We start from the raw sequence: 21,141 nt of genomic DNA on the forward strand, positions 1-21,141 counted from the left end.
GTTTCTAAGCACCCGTCGCTATGGAAGCCAGGTGCTGCCAGCCCAAGGCCTAGCAACAAGGCATGGAAGGCCATCAGTGGGGGCTTCTGAAGCAGCTAGCAAGAGAGAGCAAAGGTGGGCTACGTCTGTGTTCTGGGCTGGAGAGCAGGACCTGCTACCTTGGCTGGGCTTGTAAGAGGAGGAAGAAGGCAAAGAGGTCAACACCAGGCAGGCCCTGAGAGATGGAGACCCAGAGATAAGGGCAAGAAGAAATATGCAGAGACAGACAAAGGGAATCCAGAGATGGGGAAAGGCAGAGACTCCGTCAGAGAGAGAGCTTCAGGAAGGTGGAAGGACAAAAGAGCTAGTCAGTCACAGAGACAGACCTCTTACAGCCAAGAGGCAGGGAGGGCCAAACTCCCAGGGGGTGCTCCAGACTCCCAGGGAGGGAGAGGGTGTGCAAAGAGTGGGGGAGAGCCGCAGGGAAATGACAAAGATGGATGGACGCAATGACAGAGGAGATAAGCCTGAGGCAGAAGGCAGTAATAAAGGCTGAGGACTGGGAATGGAGGGGCAGGCAAGGCACCGCACGTGCAGACGCAGAGCAGCCAGCAGTGTGGCGGAGCTGCAGCTATATCAGGAAGAGGTCGCAGAGCCCTGGCCCTTTCCTCCTTGGACTGCCCAGCAGACCACCCAACCACCCTGACCTCCCCCTCAGGAGGCACAAACCTCAGAAAAGAACCTCTGGATATCAAGGGTCACATGTCTCCTCGACCCTCAGTGGAACAGCTCTTGCATCAGATCACACAATGAAGCAGTGTCTGAATGCCAGGAAGTCAGGCATTGGTGATCCCAGCTCTTTCCCCACCCACCCCAAGAGAGCCCATGTCTCAGTTGGCCAGGGAGGCTCTGTTAGTGCAGAAAGTCACACTTGTTGGCATACCAGAGTGAAAGAGAAGATGACCCCCTGATGGGCGGCAGGGCTTAAGCCCCAGATATCTACTTCCTGCTTCCTCAACAACATAACCTGTGTTGGGGTGTGAGGCCCCAGGAAGAAGCAGTAAACGAGGACCACTGCTGGCCATCTCAGGGCTAGGCCTAGGGAGGCATGCTCTGGGGACGCAGCACAGCCTGATCCCTTGGGATTAGCGAAGTGGCAGGCACTTGACAGGCAACAGCTCATTTACTTCTCACGGGAACCTGTTAGGAATGAAGAGCAGAGCATTCTGCTCTAACACCACCAGCAGCAGCAGCCTGGCCCAGGACTTAACCCCAGTTTTCTTGAGGCCAGTGCAGGCTGGAGAGCTCCTCTGCCTGGTGAGGGAAGTTCCTTCCAGAGGGAGGGTATGGAGTGGCCTGGGGAGGGTTGAAAGCCCTGTTCTGGCCACCCCTGCCCCTAGCACCATATGTACCTTCTCCCCTTGTCAGTATGCGTGACAACACTTGGCTAGACTGTCAGGTGCTGACATCTTCCTCACCCCCTCTCCCTCCTCTCCACCCTCCCCTACTCTGAGCTAACTCTCCCAGGGATTGGGAACACTAGCAGCTGCGCCTGACAGCCAGACCTCAGAGGCACCCTGCCAGTCTTGGTCTCTCCAGACTCAAGGGAGGAGCAAGACAAGATGAATTAAGTGCCTACTATGTGCTCCTTACATTTATCATCTCATTAAATTGCTCGTAGAGGTCTCTGAAGGCTCTGTGGTGGATTGCCTCACCTTCTCGCAGCTCCTGGCTTCCCTACCCATCCTCACCACCACCATAGGGCAGCTCTTGCAGCTGCCACCACAAGATCTACCACTAGGACAGGGTGGGCAGGGTAGCAGTAGGCAAATTTCATTCAAACTGGGAGCCAGAAGTTTGATTCTCAGCATTTGTAGTGCCTATGGCAGGGACTGTAGGGGGATAGAGGGAAGGTGGGCTGGCAAGTGAGAGGCCAGAGGAAGGCAGGACCAGGAGAAGGGAGCAGGGGAAGTGGACAGCTGTACACCAGCCTCATCTCTCACACACCCACTATGTACTCTGGACTTGGGCTGCAGCCCAGAAAAAAATCGACCCGTGGTGCCACACTCCCCTGGGCCCCAGTTCTTGGAAGGCAGTGCTGCAGGGATGATCGATCCACTGCCTCCCCACCTCCCCTTCCCACTGCCTGGAGGCTGCCTCCTCCATGAAGCCCCCTGGCCCACCAGTGTCACAGCTAAGGTGAGAGGCTGGGGGCAGCCTGGGGTCTATAAGCAGTGACCCTTCACCATCTCTGCAGCCCAGCATTATTCTCACTCCTCAGGAACCCGGCCTGAGTAGACGGGTGGTATAAGAGCTGATATGGTAGGACATGTTCGTGTGCACACATGGGTGCCCATGTGTGCGTGCCCATGCCAAGTTAGGACAGCGACAGAGGCATTGTGATTGCAAGATGGGAGCAAATCCCAGCTCCTCCCCTTACTACATAGGAGATCTGTTAACCTCTCTGAGCCTCAATTCCTTATCTGTACAGTAGGGTCAGTGACAATACCCAACTCACAGGCTCAGTGAAATTATATACACAGAGCTCTGGTATAATGCTTGGCATATGATACCCTTTTGGTACATGAAAGCTTTTATTAGAGTTAAGGTGAACTCACATGCGTGTGTGCATGTATAGGGGCCCCATAGGTGCCCTTGGGAGGCCAGGAGGGGCACAGGCTGTTCCCTAGCCCTGAGGACCTCTAGAATGGGGGCTGCAGCCAAACTCTTAGCTCAACCTCAGACAAGGAAGACCCCAGCACCCCCCTGCATCCCCAGAGAAAACCACCTGTCCTGGGTGAGGCTGTGCGGAGAGATGGATGGCTTGGTGGCCACCAGATAGGACTGGTGATTAGGAGGCTAACGGTCCAGCATCCGGAGTGTTGTGGGAGGGAGGCTGGGCTGCAGGGCCATCCATCACAGCTGGCAGGCCCAGCAATGCCGCACAGCGGGATGGGAGAGAGGCAAGGTGAGACCTGAGTCAGAGAAGTGGAGACAAGCTGAGGGCCAGGCAGTGGGGCTCGGCCCAGACCCTGCTGTAACCCTGAGTCAGCCACTGCTACCTTAGGACCTCAGTTTCTTCAACAGAACAATTGCCTCTGTCTCTTTCTGCCCAGATAAGGCTTAGCACTTTAGGCCCAATATCAAGCCAGTCCTCCTGACCCAGTCAGCACAGCCCCTGCCTATGCAAATTTCATTCAAACTGAGGGCACAGTCACCTACGAGCTCTCTCTACCTTTTGGAGAGAGAAAAACCTGCCAGCAAGTCTGGGGCAAGAGGTCCCAACTGGGGCCTAGTGGGACCGGAGCAGAGCCTAGACTCTCCCTATGGACTTAAGCAAGCTTCAGCAAGCCACTTTCCTGCTTTGGGCCTCAGCATTCCCATCTCTATAATAAGCAACAACAAAAGTCTTCGGGGCTCCTCTTTCCTCATGGGACAATCTGCATGCTCCTCACTGCATCTACGTCCTCCCAGTTTGGGCCAGCTCCAACACTTCCTTGTTCCCTGCCACACATCCCACACTCGGGCTGCTCTAAGCTGTTGTCACCCTCCCATCCTATGCTGCTTCACCTCTGGACCTTGCTCCTCCACTGGAAAGCCTCCTCCTCACTTGTCAGGGCCAGAAGTGTCGACTCCTCTGCAAAGCCACCTGTAGAGCACTCTGGTGGGCGAAGCCCAGCCCTCTTATGGAGCCACCAGTGGGCCCCCACACTTTCCCTGAGGCATAGACCAAAATGATTCCCAGGGCAGGGGAAAAGGTGGGCAGCCCAGGCCTCAAATAGGAATAGGGCTCAGGAAGGGTGGTAGGAAGGGAAAGAGGAAGAAGGGAGGGAGGAACAAAAAACAAGGAGAGAAGAAAGGAGGGAAGGTAGAGAAACTACTGTCCCCAAGGTCCCTTTGGATCCAACAATCTGAATAAAGCCCAGTCCACTCCTGAAGAGCCCCACGCCCTGGCCCCTGACCCCTATCCCCCAGGCCTCAGCCCTTGTCACACACACACACCAGGACAAAGGCGCAGAGCTGAAGAGGTCTGTGGCCTCTGCTGCTGAGCCCTGACTGGAGGCTAAGAGTGCCACACAGTCGTCATAGCGATGCTGGCTGCTGTCATCACTAATTCATCACTTGAGCCCTGGGAGGCCAGCGAGGTGTGAGGAGAGCTGGTCAGAGCTGATCTGAGGAGCCCTGGGCAAAAGAGTCTTGAGGCCTTGGGCTGGGAGCAGAGGAGCAGAGATTAAATTCTATCACCCCAATCCAGCTGTGTCCTTCCCTCAGCCCCCTACCACCCTGGTAAGGAGGAGGAGCACAGCCATTCCTCCAGTTTGCTGTGTGTCCAGCTCATGCCAAATGCAGAGGTGAGGGTCAGTACACCCACCAGCCTCTGTGAGCCAGTGCCTAGCCCTAGCTCTCTTGGACAGGGCAAGGGGTGCCCCTCCTAAAATCGCAGGGGCTGAGGAGGGACAGAGGGAAGGGGAAGGAAGAGAGTTCATATGTGTCCTCTCTCCAGGTGAGCGTGTACCAGGCATCTCCAAAATGTGAGCCATGTAATACTCCCGGAAAACCTGCAGGGCCAGAATTATTGCTCCGTTTTCTAGATACCTGGATGTTCTGTCTAAATGCCCCCAGCCAGTCCTCCCCCATCTATCTTCTTTCCTTCCTTCCTTCCTTCCTTCCTTCCTTCCTTCCTTCCTTCCTTCCTTCCTTCCTTCCTTTTCCTTCCTTCCTTCCTTCTTCCTTCCTTCCTTCCTTTCTTTATTTTTGAGACGGAGTCTCCCTTTGTTCCCTTGGTAGAGTGCCGTGGCATCACAGCTCACAGCAACCTCAAACTCTTGGGCTCAAGTAATTCTTTGCCTCAGACTCCCTATAGCTGGGACTACAGGTGCCTGCCACAATACCCAGCTATTTCTAGAGATGTGGGTCTCGCTCTTGCTCAGGCTGGTCTTGAACTCCTTGAGCTCAGGCGATCCAACCGCCTCAGACTCCCAGAGTGTTTAGGATTACACGAGCAAGCCACCGCACCTGGCCCCCTACTCCCATCTTCTGGAAAGAAGGCCCCACCTAATCTTACCCCTGCCTCTTCTGAACTCCCAGCAATGGTGGGTGAGGGTACCAGTCTTCTCCATCAGGCTGGGCTGGGGGCTCCTGCTCCTCCCATCCCTGGTTGTGGAGGTCACAATGGGAGGATCTTCTAACCCAGCTACCCTCTTGGCAATAAGACTCCCCACCAATGCAGGCTGGATCTTTCTGTGGTCCTATACCCTCCCAGGCCTCTCCCTGGAAGTCACCAGCTCCTTAGTCTAGAGGAGGACTAGGCTCCCATGTGCAAGGCACCTCCACACACATTGCCCAAGTTTTTTACTCCCTGCCTCAGAGAAAGGAACGTATTTAGAACAGGAGAATGGGACCAAAACTGTCATGCAGTCACACAAGAAAGCTTTTACTGAGCATCTACTATGTGCAGTCTTATGTATGGAGCTTGGAATATGATAGTAAACAAAGCAGACCCAATCCTTGTCCTTGTGGGGATTTTGGTCGAGTGGAGTCAGCACCCAGGTTTGGTTTGCTCGTATTAACAGACTTAACCCTTACGATGTGTATGAAGGTGGGTGGATATTATTATGCCCACTTAATGGGAGAGGAAATGGCAGAGCTTGAGGTGATAAAGGGAACTGCTAAGGCCACATATGAGTAACCAGTAAAGGCAGCATTCCAACACAGATGTGTCTGACTCCCAAGTCTCATTCTTGGTTTATTCCTGGATGAGGAGTAGGGACCACAAACCTACTCCCTGCCTTCAAATAGTTTATAATCTAGTGTACTTGTCCTAATTCTCCAATAAATGCCACTGGAATGTGCTCCTTGGGTCTGACCTGAATCCCTCTGACTTGGCTTCTCTTTGTTAGAGCCAGAAGATCAGCTTTCATTTCCTTGCAGACACCTGGGGTGTTTCCATGAGTTCCCAGCCCTTTCACCACCCCCACCTTGCACAGAGGCCTCCCCACCACAGGAGAGAGCGAGGTGTGTGCTCTAAAAATACCTTAATCCCTCCCTGCTCTCACTCTAATTAAGCTGAGTGAGTCACTACTTTAAGTAATTTATTGCTAGTTACATAATTGCTTTAATATTTGGTTCTAGAGCTGGGGAACAAAAATGTTCCCCCTTCTTTTCAGGGAATTGTTAATCTACACAGTGGGGTAATGGTCCCTGAGTGGGAGAAGAATGGGAAGGGGGTGGAGTCATCTTGGCCAGCCCTTGTTCCAATCTGAACCAACAGATGGCCATCTCCACCAGGGCCACCAAGCAGCCCTGGTCCAAAGAGGGACAGCTTTGTGGAAACACCAATTCTCCACTCTTGGTCATCCATTCTATGGTTTCTGAAGCCACCACTTCCAGCTGATCCAGCCCTCACATCCAGGGCCTGCCCTCATGGCTCCTCTGGGAGCCACGGCCCAGAGAAGGGAGAGGTCCCTGACATCGTCCTGATCTGTGTGCCCAGGCTGTCTGCTCAAGGAAAACCCAGCACCTCTCCCAGAGCTGTAAGAAGTCATCCCTCCAAAGGGGATTGACTACAAAGGGCACAGGGAAGTTTAGGGGGATAAAAAATTTTTTTTCTTTTTTTTTTGTGATTTTTGGCCGGGGCTAGGTTTGAACCCGCCACCTCCGGCATGTGGGACCGGCACCCTACTCCTTGAGCCACAGGCGCCACCCTTTTTCTTTTTTTTTTTGAGACAGGGTCTCACTTTGTTGCCCTCAGTATAGTGCCATGTTGTCACAGCTCACGGCAACCTCTAACTTTTGGTCTCAAATGATTCTAGTGCCTCAGCCTCCCAAGTAGCTGGGATTATAGGCACACCCTATAACACCTGGCTATTTTTAGAGACTGGGGGATGGGGGGCTTCTCGCTCTTCCTCAGGCTGGTCTCGAACTCCTGCTCTCAAGCAATCCACCTGCCTTGGTCTCCCAGAGTGCTAGGAGTACAGGTATGAGCCACCAAGCCCAGCCTAAAATATTTTCTTGATTGTCATGGTGGTTACATGACTGTATATATTTATCGAAACTCATTACATCCTTTGGTGATTTTATTGTCTATACATTATACCTTAATAAAACAGATGTAAAAATAAATAAAAACAAATTTTAAGAAAGATGTCAACCCCCACCTCTTGGCCCCATAGCAGTAACAGTTGTGGAGAATTGACCATCAGGAAGAAACTAAGGCAAGGATCCCGATGCACATATTAGGTGCTCACACGGGAGCTGTTTGTTTCACTTGGTGCCAATTAGCAAGGACTTACTAGGCACCTCCTGTGTGCACCTGTGCATCCTTGATCTCATTAGCTCTCTGCCTGATAGTAGTCCACAGAGGAAGCTGATCTGTGTGCCAGGGCCATGACATACTTTGTCTCATTTAATCCCCACAGCAGCCCTAATGACGTGGGCTCTGTCATCTTCCCCTTTCTGCAAACAAGGGAACAAAGGCGGCAGAACTTGCAGTAATCCTGCAGTTAGGAAGTGGAGGAGCTAAGATTTGAACCAAGAGACAATTCCTGAGGCTTGTGGTCATGATCAGGCCACTCCATGGCACTAACTGGTGTGGACTAGGAAGACCACAGGGAGGACGTGCCCTCTGGCCCCAGACTTTGAATAATGAGGCTTTCACTGTTCTTATAAATCGGGACAGGGCACGCCCAAGCAGAGAAGGCAGGTGGGTGTGTGTATGCTCAGAGAGGTGGCAAGAGGCAAGGCCAGCTTTGGGAAGGTGGGAACTGGGTCAGGCAGCAAGCCTGGGAGAAACACAAAAGAAATCAGGCAAGGTCTGAGAAAATGAGGCAGGCAATGTCTGGCTGCGCCAGCCTAGGGATATAAGTGCCTTCTCAGGTGCTGAGTAGCTAGGGCTCCTTACTGCTACTCCTGACACACACCCCACAAAAAAAATTATCTCTGTCCGTTTTCTTGGCCCTAATCACCTACTCACACACACAGTTACTACCTCGCTGGGCACAGGCAAAAGCTTTCATCCCAGGACTTGGCTGAGACTTGTTGGAAAACAGTCAGTGATGTCATGTGGCAGGAAAGAGCTCCAAGATTGGGGAGCCCAGAAAGGCTGCTATCAAGGAAGGGGAAGTCTTTGTGGAAGAATGATAGGAATTAGCCAGGTAAAAATAGAGGGGCATCAAGGAAGGGTGTTCCAGGCAAAGAGAACAGCCTGGTAGCAGCTCAGAGGTAAAAGAAGCCGTGCATGTGGGAAGCCACCTATTGGCCAGCAGCCTGTGTAATGCCTAGCGTGAGTGCTTCTCAGGGGCTCCAGGCATGTGCTGGATCACAACGGTGCAGCACGTCTGAGTGGCTATCCCTAAATTGATTGCATTCATGCCTCAGTTCGTACTGGTACTTTTGTTTCTAAGCCAATTTTTATTTATTTTTATTATTATTTTTTTGAGACAGTCTCATTATGTCACCCTCAGTAGAGTGCAGTGGCATCACAGCTCATAGCAACCTCCAGCTCTTGGGCTTAAACGATTCTCTTGCCTCAGCCTCCCAAGTAGCTGGGACTACAGGAGCCCGCCACAATGCCCGGCTATTTTTTTGTTGTTGTAGTTGTCATTGTTGTTTGGCAGGCCCAGGCTGGGTTCGAACCCGCCAGCCCCCGTGTATGTGGCTGGCGTCCTAACCACTGAGATACGGACACCAAGCTTCTAAGTCTATTTTTAGACCAATCCTGTGTCTGTTTCTCAGCGTATGTTGATGCCTGTGTTGTGTGTGCTTATTGTAGGTCTCTCCGTGTCTATGTGCTGTGCTCTGCTGTTTTGTGTGGGGAGTTCTTCTGTATCTATTGAGTTTGTTTCTCCCTGTATATTTGTGTTGGAGTTCATGTCCCTTGCCTAGGTTGTGCCTGGGTCTCGGTCTGTTGTATGTTTGTGGCCAGGACATCTCATCTCTTAGCTCAGTCAGCTGGGGCTTGGAGGAGAAGCCTGGGGCAGGGAGGTGCTAGTGCTGGCATCCAAAGCAAACACCACCACCTAATGACTGGCAAGCACTTAGTGGGACAGAAGGCTGCATGGGAGATGCTAATTGACACCCATAATGAGTCAGCTGCCCAAGACCCAGCAAAGCAAAAAGTGGATCCCCACTGGCACATGGATGAGCCGGCTGGGCCAACGTCCCTAAACCCCAAGCACCAGAAGGGGCCACCCTCACTGATTCCTGTCCCAGAAAGGCCCGAGGCCCAGTCTCCGGACAGCAAGAAGAATTGAGATCTAACTCCAGGAGGATGGTCTTCAAAGGGAGGCCTTTTTGAGACTTGGCAACGGTGGGTCCAGAAGTGTCATCAGATGATGAAGCAGTCACATAGCTTTGCTCTTGGGGTGGTTTCTGGGTGGTGTGGACGGGTGCTCCAGAGAGGAGGCCACAGGCAGCATGAGGCAGAGAGGGAGCTTCCACCCACCTGCACTGGTGGGCATACACTGAGGAACAAGGGCCATAGCTCCTCCTCTGACCTGTCTGTGCAACTCACATGTCCTCAGCCACCCTCAGTATCACCCCTCACCCGAGTCTCCACACCAGCTTCCTCACTGGCCCCCAATTCGCCCTTCATTTGGAGCTTTCTAAACTGGAAGGTAACCAGAGTCTGACCCTACTTAAACCCCCCTCCACTTCCCTGTGTGAGCTGGGCCTCCACACCTTCCTCTCCACTGCTAGGCCCTTCCTTCAGCCCAGGAGCCCTGGACCTGCCACCTTGACTTCTTGTTGTCCTTCACACCTTTGCTCTTACTGGCCATTTTGCCTGGAACACCCTTCCTCCTCTCCTCTACCTGGAAAACTCCTATTTGTTCTTTAAGGCTAAAATCCAGCATCACCTTCTCAGGAAGTGTCCTCATCAGCTGTCCCAGTGCTCACCCCATGAAATTAATGCCCATGTCTGGGCATGACTATTGCTAACAAAGAGGAAGGCATGAACTATGTGGTTCGTTTCCAGGGCCAGGGTACAAGCACAGGGCACGGTACATCAGAGCACCATCTGGGACAGGTGGGATGAATAAGTGGGTGACTGGGTGTGGGTCCAGGGCACACTGAATCCTGAGAATGACATCCTTCAGCAGCCCCATTGCTGCTCAAACAGGGAGCAGGGCATTTGTCCCAGGCCAGTTGTAGACATCTAAGCGCATGTGGGTGCATGTAGGAAGCTCTAGTGGTGCCTGGCTTCTGGCTCCAACTCTGAGACCAACTAGTTATGTGACCTTGGGTAAGTGCTTCAGTTTCCCATTATCCATTTGTCCCTCCAGATCCAATCTCCACCCTTTTCTTACTGAGTTCTGTGCTCAGGGAGATGACCTTTAATGGCAGCCTCATCTGTTGCCCTCTGGTCACAAGGGCGAGGGAGCCAGATGAAGGTTCTTCCAATGAGGGCCAGGCACCAGCAGGAGAGCAGAGGGTGAGAGGCCCACAGGCTCAAGTGAGGCCTCCCACCTCTCACCCGTGCCCCTCCTTTGACACACAGTGGCTTCAGCTGCATCTCCTGGAGGCAGGAGCACCTTCTGCAAGGTCCTGCTCTGGGACCTGGGCCCTCTCCTTGTCCCTCAGGCTTCTAGGATGCTAGTCCCAAGCACCTGGACAGGCCCTTCCCCATTTCCATAATAGTTACTTCTCCAAACTGCCTTCAATTAAGCCATTTAAGTGTATCATCGTTTCCCCTCTACAAAATGGGGCTAGCTCCTTGTAGGATTATTGAGGTGATTAAACAAGGTAATTTTAAAAACATAAAGAGCACTCTATAAACATTAGTTCTCTCCATTTGGCCCCCAAGTCCCATGCACTCAGAGTTTTAGGATAACTCCAAGCACTCTGGTGTGAGAAGGATGAGGTACCAGACTGTCCTTTCTCTCCTCCCCTCCCCCAGCCCCACCCAGCCCCACACCTCCAGGAAGTCTCCCCTTTTGCCCCAACCAGGGGCCATGCTTGAGTGCTCCCCACAGCATGAGATCACTCTAGAGCCCCCCCAAGACTCAGGACATGCCCATTTGCTCCTCTTTACCCTTGCTCAACAGAGAAGCCGCCTTAAAGTTGCCTAATTCTCTCTATCTCACCTCTTGCTCCACCCCGAGTGTCCTCCCATCCAGCCCCTGCCTGCAGCCCCAAACATTCAAGACAAATAATACCTCTACATTGCCCCAGGGAAGGGGATATTCCTGCTTCCAGCTGGGCAGACTAACCTCACACCTCCCCACTGCCCAGGCTGCAGGGGGAGCACTCTGGGCACTCACACCCTCCCATGCTTGAGAAGGCCAGAGCATGTCCATGGCAGTTATAGCTTAAAGGGACTTCAGAGAGCTTGCAACCAATGTCCTTGCTAGGGTAGAAGTCTCTTCTGCAGCCTCCCTAACCAGGCTGTGCAGCACCACCCAACCCCCCCAGGCAGAAAGCTCATTCCTCCCACCCACCCCCTTCCTCTGGGGCTCCTCTGTCTCCTTCACTTTGAGCCATGCTGGGCCTTCAAGACCCCCTACAACCCCAAGCTGTCTCAGTACTAAGAGGTCAAGGAGAGATTATAGGGAAAGCCTTGCATGTTAGAACAGTAGAAACCTAAAAAAAAAACCCTTCTGCTGCAAAGATGAAGAAATTGAGGTTTCTCTAGAGTAGACCCCTTCCTTTGGCCCCACTCCACCACTGGGCTCCTCTCCATGGGGTCTCCAGGCTCCATGGAATGACAGACTTCACAAGTCCCTGGGAGGAGCATCACAGCATGCAGAAGCTCTGGTAGAAACTTCAAAGCCAGCATCTGAGGCCCAGAAGGAATGGGCCTGCCCAGGCGCAGGAGGTGGCCTCACACCACAGACTTGGATCTGAGCTCCCCACCTGCTCTCAGGGCTACAGGGAGGGAGGCATCCAGGCCAGGCACACCTCTCTTTCTGCTCAGAGCCCTGCCATCTCCCCCTAGATCAGTGGTTCTCAATCTTCCTAATGCTGTGGCCCTTTAGTACAGTTCCTGTGGGTCACGACCCACAGGTTGAGAACTGCTGCCCTAGATCTTGCTGAGTGGCCTTGGGTTAATTACTGCCTCTTTATGGACTTCAATATTTGTATCTTTACAAGAGGACTAGGCTGGGAGTCCCTGAAACTTAGTGAGGTATAGGTGTGACCATTAGGAGTTCCTGGGGAGAATGGAATCTAGATGCTTCCCAGCTATGTTCAACTATGTTCAGCTCCTCAATTCAATAGCCTAGAGTCCTGGGTGCCCCAGCCTGAACACAAAGCTTGATTGGGAGGGGCTCCCAGAATCCGCTAAGGGAAGCCCAGCCCCACACACAAATGAGCGGTGTGACAGCCCCTTCAGCACAAGTCCATATACAAGTCTCTACCTTCAGGCAGGTGGAACCCAGGAAAAAAAGTGTTGAGTAGCCAGATGTTGGGCCTTAGCAGGTTAGCAGAGCACGTATCTGGGCATTCCCACTTTAACCCAGGCACCCATGTGTATGGAGATACACACCCTCACAGTTTCACTAGAACATGTGTACATAACACTCTACACACACACACACACCACATTTGCATGCAATAATCATTTACCAATAATCAAGCATAAAAAATGGCTCGCATACATTGCATATACAACCATGCCCACACTTTTGTACCAAATCACCCCAGATGTTCTTACCCTCTCAGACCTACAAACACACATGTACAACAGGAAGCTCACAGTCAGGAATACGCACACACACTAAGACTCAGATAGATAGACACTAATAAACCAACCAGTTTCACCCTGCATCTCAGTATTAAGCAAATACAACCCAAAAGAAACCCAGACCAAACGCAATGTCATTCTAAATCCATTACCAAATGTTATGTTGTCCCAGAACTGTGAGGAAAAAATTTCTTGGCCCTTGACTTAAGCCCTCTAATGTGTCTCTCCCTGTTGTGTGGGGTCCAGTCACTCCTCAGCCTTCCTTCCTTCCTGTGGCACTTTAGCAGGGCCCTCTCACATTGGACTCAAACATAAGGAAGATCCAGGCTAGAATGGACTGGATGTAACAGCAACCCCTGCTGGAGACATGTGGCATTACAGCATAGCTCTGCAGGACACTAGTCATCACTCCCCAGCCTAGGGTAGAGAGGAGTAAAAGAGGAAAAAGAAACTGAGATGTTTGAAGGACAGAAGAGGAGCAAAGTTCTGGGTTCTCCAAGGATGGAGGAGGTTAAGGCCTGGTATGGTGCCTGTAATCCCAATACTTGGGATGCCAAGGCAGGTGGATTGCCTGAACTCACAGGTTCGAGACCAGACTGAGCCAGAGTGAGACCTCATCTCTAAAAATAGCCAGCTATTGTTGTAGTGAGCACGTGTAGTCCCAGCTACTCAGGTGCTGTTGTAGTGAGCATCTGTAGTCCCAGCTACTCAGGAGGCTGAGGCAAGAGAATCGCTTAAGCCCAAGAGTTAGAGGTTGCTGTGAGCTATAATGCCAGGGCACTCCATCAAGGGTGACAAAATGAGACTCTGTCTAAAACAAAACAAACAAACAAACAAAAACAGGATGGAAGTTAGAGGCCTCAGGCTGCCTGTGGTTTCTCCATTTCAACCCATTCAGCCCAAACTGCAGGATCAATTCTTCCAAAATCCAACTTTAATGTGATCCTTCCCTTGCTCAAAACCTAGGGTGGATCCTGGAGGGCCAGACTCTCAGTCTGAAATCAGGTCTCTGGGAACCAACTAGCCCACCTCTCAACCTCATATTCCAAAGAGCATGGCCCTTGCCTTCTGTACCCTGAGCTGCTCCTCTGCTCAGATGTCTCACCCCCAACTTTAATTATACATATCTTAAATGCCAGGAAGGCTATGTTGACCAGTGTGATGAAAATATGTCAAATGGTATATAAAAGCAGTGTATGGTGCCCCCATGATTGCATTAATGTACACAGCTATGCTCTAATAATAAAAAAATTAAAATTAAAAAAACTAAAAAAAAAATTATACATATCTTGCCTGTTCTTCAAGCCTGGCCTCTGCCATCTGAAAGATACTCTGTGGAAAGAGTAGGAGCTTTGGAGGTAGACAGGCCTTTGTTCCAGGCCTGGTTCTACCACTCACTTGCTAAATACCTGTGGGCAAGTTATTTCCTCCTCAGATCTTGCTTCTTCATCCAGAAAACAGCAGTTTTTTGGGTTTGTGGTGAGGGTTAAATGAGACCATAGATGTGAAAAACAGTGTTCAGACAGCTGTAAACTTCTGTGCAAATGTGTGAAGAGTCATAATTATGGCTTAATCCTTTTATCCCTGCTCCTACCCATAACCCCCAACACAGCAAGCTAGGTGATCCCTGAAAGAAGGGGTGGAGGCTGCTTCACCTTTGGGCCCGACACCTCCCAACACCCACCAGGGCCTGCTATTAGCAGCAGGGTGTGGATCTGGATCAAAGGAGGCAATACAAAGTACTGTATACTTGCTGCAAATACAAGGCAGCAAGGCAGGAACCCTTGGCACAAGACTACAACTCCCAGAATGACTCACAGACTGCCATGGGTGTGGCTGCTGGCTTAACCTCTTCCTCATCAAGCCCTTGCTTCCTGTGTAATCTCTGGGGATTGGTCTCAGACCAGCCAGGGAAGCCGAGCAAGATGGTCACATCTCAGAGATCCCTCAGCCCCTCCGACAGTGTCTATACTTCTCACTATAGCCACGGACACTAGGGGGCCATTGCATTCCTCCTTGTCATTCCCACATGATGACAGCCTCTGAGATCCTAGCTCTGGTCTCTTCCTCTCCAGGCTCCACTGAATCTTTCTAGAAGTATAGGTGAGTAGTTCATAATGGCAGTAGCTAACCTGTATGAGCACCTCCTGCACAACTAGGGGCGAAACTCTGCACTTCCAGATTCTTCACAATCATCCTGCTGAAAAAGCATGATTATCTCCACTCCCCTAGTCACATGAAGTTCAGAGAAGTTAGGTAACTTTCCCAGACCACACAGCTATAGAGTAATAGTGCTGACATTTTCAATCTTTGCCTGTCTGCCACTTTCTCTATTCTATCTCCAATGCCCCATCTGAACCTGGGTTAACCATCTAACAAATGAGAGCCTGGAAATCCTAGGATCTACAGATCTTAGCAACTACACTGTTGTGAAGTCCTCCTAGATATTGGATTCAAATCCCTTCTGCAGCACCAAGTACTAGTTGCCTCCTGTTTTTCAGGGAGGGCAGTGAGAAGGGTGACTTCAGGGACTTCCAGAACTGGGTCACGTCACTAGGGACCTGGCCTTTCCCAGGGAGAGAGCAGCTGAACAATGGGAAATGAATGTGTGAAAACATCTCTGTTACTAAATATATATCCACTTCCCAGAGGACGGGGGTGCTTACAGGGAGCCCATGGTCCCCGCTCTGTAGGCCACAATCTTGTGGCTCAGACAAGCTGGGGTGTTCAGAGCAGCAGACAAGGCTGTCCCAGTGACTGGAGCAGAGGGGCGGGAGGGGGTGATGTCTCATTCTTCCAACCAAAGCCGGCTGATTTGCATATTTATTTGCATTAATTTGCATGCCACATTCTGGAAGGGGCCCACATTCTTCAGCCACTGCTTCTCTCTCATTTCCAGGGTCTCTGTTCATTGACACCCCATTCTCAAGCAAGGCAGAAGGCCTTGGCAGCCCTGGTCAAGAGCACTAGGAGAGACCAAGAAGTTGCAAATTTACAATGATGCTGACACATCAAGGTCTTGGGGACACTTCCATGGCAGAAAGTGCTTCCTATAGCCTGACCTTAATTCCCACCCATCTCTTGCTCCATCTCTGCCCACTGCTTCCCCTGAGCCTTGTGCCTCATGTTCAGGCCACTCTGTACCCCTACAGTCTTTGCATAAACAAAACCATACTTTCACCCCATGGCTTTTGCACATGGTATTTCCACTTCCTGGACCCGTCCCTCAATTCTGCCTGCAGTGACTCTTTCTTCTAAGGCCAGCCCCAGTGGTCCGTCCTCCTAAATGCCTTCCCCTGACACTGGCACAGGTAGGGAAGACTCTGGGCTTCCCTCCATGTGGTCACTGGTTCTGTCCATCTCCCCGCAGGGCTGTCATGTTCCACTGGGCTGCAGCCCAGTGAATGGCTGTTGAATGAATGAACAATGAATCCTGATCCCCCTCTCCCCTAGCACCCCCAGTCTCGGTCTCCCTAGATAACTTTACTCTCCCATGAGAGAATCAGGGATAGACAGTCCCTCCAACTCTCCCCTTATCTTCAGAGACTTTCTCCCTTAGCCCCACAACCCACTCTCATGAACCCAGGAGACTCTGCAGCCTTTTTGCTCTGGTAGGAAGTTCTTCCTGTTGTCTATCCTCTCTCCCTTTTTTTGGCCATGGCTGCTTCTTTATTATTATTCTTGGAGAGAAGTCAAAGCCTGTCCCATCTTAGTACTTGTAGTTAACAGAGTCTGTTCATTCCTCCCATTCTCTGCCTAAGATGTGTTCCTACCACTCCTGGATCATTATGCCCCAGCCTGGCCCTGCTTAGAAGGACAGTGACATAGGATGGAGAAAGGACACAAGATCATTCTGGGTAGCCTGGAGTAGCTAGGCCCTAAAGAGAAGACCCAAGGTAGATATAATCACCACAGAGAAAGGCTGCCCATGAGAAAAGGGATGAGCGGGCAGTGCCTGTGGCTCAGTGGGTAGGGCACCGGCCCCATATACCTAGGGTGGCGGGTTCGAACCCGGCCCCAGCCAGCTAAAACGGCAGTGGCGACTGTGACAAAAATAGTCAGGTGTTATGGTGGGCACCTGTAATCCCAGGTACTTGGGAGGCTGAGGCAAGAAAATTGCTTAAACCCAAAAGTTTGAGGTTGCTGTGAGCTGTGATGCCACAGCACTCTACCAAGGGTGACATAGTGAGATTCTGTCTAAAAAAATTTTTTTTAAATTAAAAACAGTAAATGGGCAGCACCAGTGGCTCAGTGAGTAAGGCGCCAGCCCCATATACCGAGGGTGGCGGGTTTGAACCCAGCTCTGGCCAAACTGCAACAAAAATTAAAAACAGTAAAGAAAACAACCCAGATGCTCCTAATGTGTCCTCCCACTCAGGGTGGGAGGCCTGGATGCCCAGCCCAGTGCTGTGAGTGCAGTGGAGAAGGAAGAGGAGGCAGCTCCTGCCTTTTAGGAACTCCTTGACCAAATGGGTAAGGGACTCAGGCTGAGTCTGAGCCACATGCGATCCTGTACCATCAGAGAGAGAGACTTCAGAGTGGGTAGTGGGGTCCAAAGAAAGGAGGAACCAAGGAAGGATTTCTACAGGAGTCTTGTTTTCAAAACTCCATTTCCTATGAGGGAAAGTTCAAGCCCCTTAGCCTGGCATTGGAAACTGGCCCCTCCCTCACTTCCTCTTCTCAATGCCCCTTCTTACTCTTGCCAACTCACGCTCTTTCTGTCCCTTGAACATGCTGCATTCTTTCACACCTACTCACCTCTGCTCTTCCCTGCCTGTTCAATTCTGCCTGTCCCTCAAGGTTCAGCCCAAATGTCTCATTGTCTGAAGCCCTGGCTTGTTGTGGGCTCCCACACATAGTCCTCTGCATAGCACTGTGCACTCAGTTGGCTTGTACATTCCCATTCCTGCCTCTTTCATCAGACTAGGCCCTCACTGAGAGCAAGGTGAGTGTCCTCTCTGTGTCCCCAGGGACCAGCCCAGTGGACACTAGGTAGGTGCTGAAGTCCCTGTTGAATAAATGAGTGAATGAATGAAGGAATGGAATCATGTCCCGTGGGCAGATTTTACATGCCCAAGCAGCAGGAGCCTGGGGAGTGCAAGCCTGGCCTGAGAGCTGCACAGCTGAGGGTGAGACTCCCAGTCCATTAAGACTGGTGGGGGGAGGGGTACTGCCAGAAGTTCTGCCTCCCTCCACCATTTGGCTAGATCCCAGCCAAGCCATCAGCAATCTCTGGGGACAGGAGGCTGGAGTGGGAAGCAGGAAGAGTGGCAGGAGCTGCTTAGTGAGCAGGGGGAACAGGTTGATGGGGGGGGGGGTGCAAGGAGCATAAAGGCAATTAACCCTCACTGAGCAGACCCAGCTCAGACAACCAGGACATCTGCACAGAGACTGAAGGAGAAGGATATTGAGGGTCTGGTCTGATGAAAAGCCCCAACCTTGTGGCTAAAGGAAGGAGAAGAAGCCACAGTCTCGGTTTCCCTGTCTGGCAAGAGATGGCTTCAAAATCTCTGATCCTCTGTATCTTAGAAACCCTATGAGGGTCTCTCCCACTACTCTGGACTACCCTTGGGTTGTCTGAGCCTTCCAAGAGCTTTTTCCCTCTTTAAATCCTGACTCTCTAAGGTCTGTCCACTTCACCCTCACTCCAGTCCAAACTTGAGCCACCCTGACCCTCCTTTCCCCCTCATCTTCTATCCAGCCTTCCCCAAGTCCTTAAGCATCTCCCTTCAGAAAGCCCCAGACCTCACTGATCCTGCACTGAACTGACCTCCACTCTGGCCTCCTGGCCCCACCTCTGTCTTCTAATTCAACCTCAACAGTGCCCTGAGGCAAGTTTCTAACACCCAAATCTGATCATGTCCCTCCCATACATAAAACCTTCCTGGCTAAAGCCCAAGAGACCCGGAGTTCAAAGTCCTTCAGGACATGGCTCCTGCCTACCCCTTTGGCCTCTTCCCACCACTCTCTTTACACAGCCTCCTCCCTGCTCCAGGAAACCCAGGCCCAGGGCCTTTGCTCATGCTGTGCCCATCCTACCCCCACCTGTTAGCAGATGCTGATCTTTACTGATTAATTATTCTTCAGGTACTTTATGTCTATGAAGCTTAGGAGGCCCCAGAGGGCAGAGCCCTTATTGCCTGCTTCTTTCCTGCATCTCCCCACAGGGTATCCAGTGAATTATCCTGGGCTCACAGAGGTGCTCACACATTCAGCCACCGGCTCCCTGCCTCAGGGGGCATCTCCATGGAAAGGAAACAGCCACCCACACATACTCAGATGAACACATACATATAGATACACACACACACACACACCAGCCACATAAGCACCAATATACATTAATACCTGCTAGCACCATGATCACACACCCACACCAGAACACTTAGGCTAATACATATTCCACATACACCCCCACATAGCAACACTATTATTCGCCCACTTACAAATACACACAAAAACATGCATGCACATGAAATAGATTTAAAAAACGCATATTGGTTCGCTCTGTTTTACAGAAACAGCATATATATTAACACGCACGCCAACATACAAATTCAACTTAACACACACACTTACTTGCGTATACACACCAGTCTGCACTCATGCTCAGACATACACAGATAAACTCTCACAGTCACACAGGGATGTTCACAAACAGGCTGCTTCACATCCAACCATAAAAGACCCCAGAACTCTACAGGGCCCTCTATACTCAATGTGCTCCTTACTTCCCACATGTGTACAAACACTCCCTCACACAGCCTGCATAGGCCCACAACACTACTAACTTGGACATACACCCACACGCTCATCACCTGCCTGCCACCTCAGCAACCCTTAATAGAGGGACACCTTCATGGAGCCCCCCCCTCCCCTGCACATGGGAATACACAAAGCTGGCACAAAGGGGCTCCATTCCAACCAGCTCCATGGCTCTCTTTATCTCACACTGGGACAGATGGTTTGGGGTAAAGTCGCATAAAGTCGTGTCTTGGACCCCAATCCTCATTTTCATGAAAAGTGGTTACCCCTGATCCTCTCCTGCTCCAGGGTCACTCTTAATCATATACTCTCCCTTCCCTTCTCCCTGTCTCCTTTACTCTCACACCTGCCCCCTCCTGCAGGTCCAAGACATTGTCCCTCTCCAGGGTCCTGAACCAGCCTATCTCAGCTCCAGAGCTCCTTGGAACTCCTTAGCAAACCTCTCCCATCCCCAGTCCCTGAAGAAATGCTTCAGGTTCATTATCAACCCCTCCCCCATCCAGCAGCCCCTTCTATGGGACCCCAGTCTTATCACCTATTAGGCTGATGCCAGGCACCCCTACACAGAGGACCTCCAGGCTACAGTCCGGAGGGGGAGGGGGTAGCCAGGAGCAGCATCAATCCTTCCACGTGGCTCAGCTCCATGCTAACCCCAGCTCCTGGGAGGGACCCTGCCCATGGGACCTCTCACAGCCACTCACCCAGACCCCAGCCCCTCACTAGTACTCACGGCTCAGCCGGTCGCGCTGCCGGGTACTGCTGGCTCCTGCAGAGGATGGAGTGGCCGCATGCCTGCCCCATCACTCATCATCTGCCTCACCAGCCAGACTAAGGTGGCACCTTGCCCTGTCCCCCCTGCCCGGAGTTCTGGGCAGAGCGCCCCCAGCAGGCACTAGGACTAAGAGCAACGGCCTGACCCCCACTCAGCCCGGACTCAACACCCCAATCCAGCTCTGCTGCCCTGCTGCTCCTGCCTCTCCCACTGCCACTGCCTCTGCTGCTCTGCTGGCTCTGGGAGGAGGTTGGAGCAGGTCTGATAATGCAGAAGGGGGAGGGAGGAGGGAGGAGGGACGGAGAGAGGCCCAGACAGAGAGGGAGAGAGGGAGGGGTGGAGAGAGACTCTGCCTGAGAGGAAGGAAAAAAGACTCACACATACAGAGACTGAGAGATACACAGAGACAGAAAGGGGAAGAGAAACACATGAAGGAGAGGAGAGAGGAATCAGAGCCTCAGACAGATCAAGATAGAAATACAAAGAGATCAGAGAGGCACAGGGAAAACACACACACAGAGGAACAAAGACAGAAAAAAGAAAAAAATAGAGGCAGAAATAGAAAGAGAGAGGTGGGGGGAAGGGAGTGGGAGGGAGGAGTGGCTGATAAAGAAGCCCCAAGAGAAGTGTGAGGATAAGGGACTTATAATCCTTATGAGCTGGGGACTTGAGGGACAAGTGGATGGCACCCAGACCCTTTGCTGCCCTATTACAGAGGCCTTCAAGGTGGGGGGACATGGATGTCCCCTCCCCAAGTCTGAGAGGGCAGGCTTCCATGCAGAACTAGCTTCCATCTCCTCTGGGCTCCCTCACTGGGTTTATATCATTTCCTAGGGTGCATGAGCCAGGTACCCAGGAACTGAGAAGGCTTTTGCTAATGCCCTTTGGACTCAGAGCTGTGTAGACCACCTTTTGATGGCTCTGCTTAGCTCGCCATGGGAGCTGA

At 51.7% G+C, this 21,141-nt stretch overlaps 1 protein-coding gene across 3 annotated transcripts in view; it reads right to left on the reverse strand.

Moving 5' to 3' along the window:
* The window catches only part of PDE2A (phosphodiesterase 2A), a 96,490-nt gene extending 76,028 nt beyond the window's left edge, over positions 1-20,462 (reverse strand). For 2 of the 3 annotated variants that reach the window (XM_053560600.1, XM_053560599.1), the window contains exon 1: positions 20,154-20,462. In XM_053560600.1, the coding sequence (XP_053416575.1) occupies positions 20,154-20,224 (71 nt within the window). In that variant the 5' untranslated portion in view covers positions 20,225-20,462. The remainder of the gene's footprint in view (positions 1-20,153) is intronic. The other variant, XM_053560603.1, reaches the window with a different exon arrangement.
* Positions 20,463-21,141: the final 679 nt, after the last annotated feature.

Source organism: Nycticebus coucang, chromosome 14, assembly GCF_027406575.1.
Source record: "Nycticebus coucang isolate mNycCou1 chromosome 14, mNycCou1.pri, whole genome shotgun sequence".
Classification (NCBI taxonomy): domain Eukaryota; kingdom Metazoa; phylum Chordata; class Mammalia; order Primates; family Lorisidae; genus Nycticebus; species Nycticebus coucang.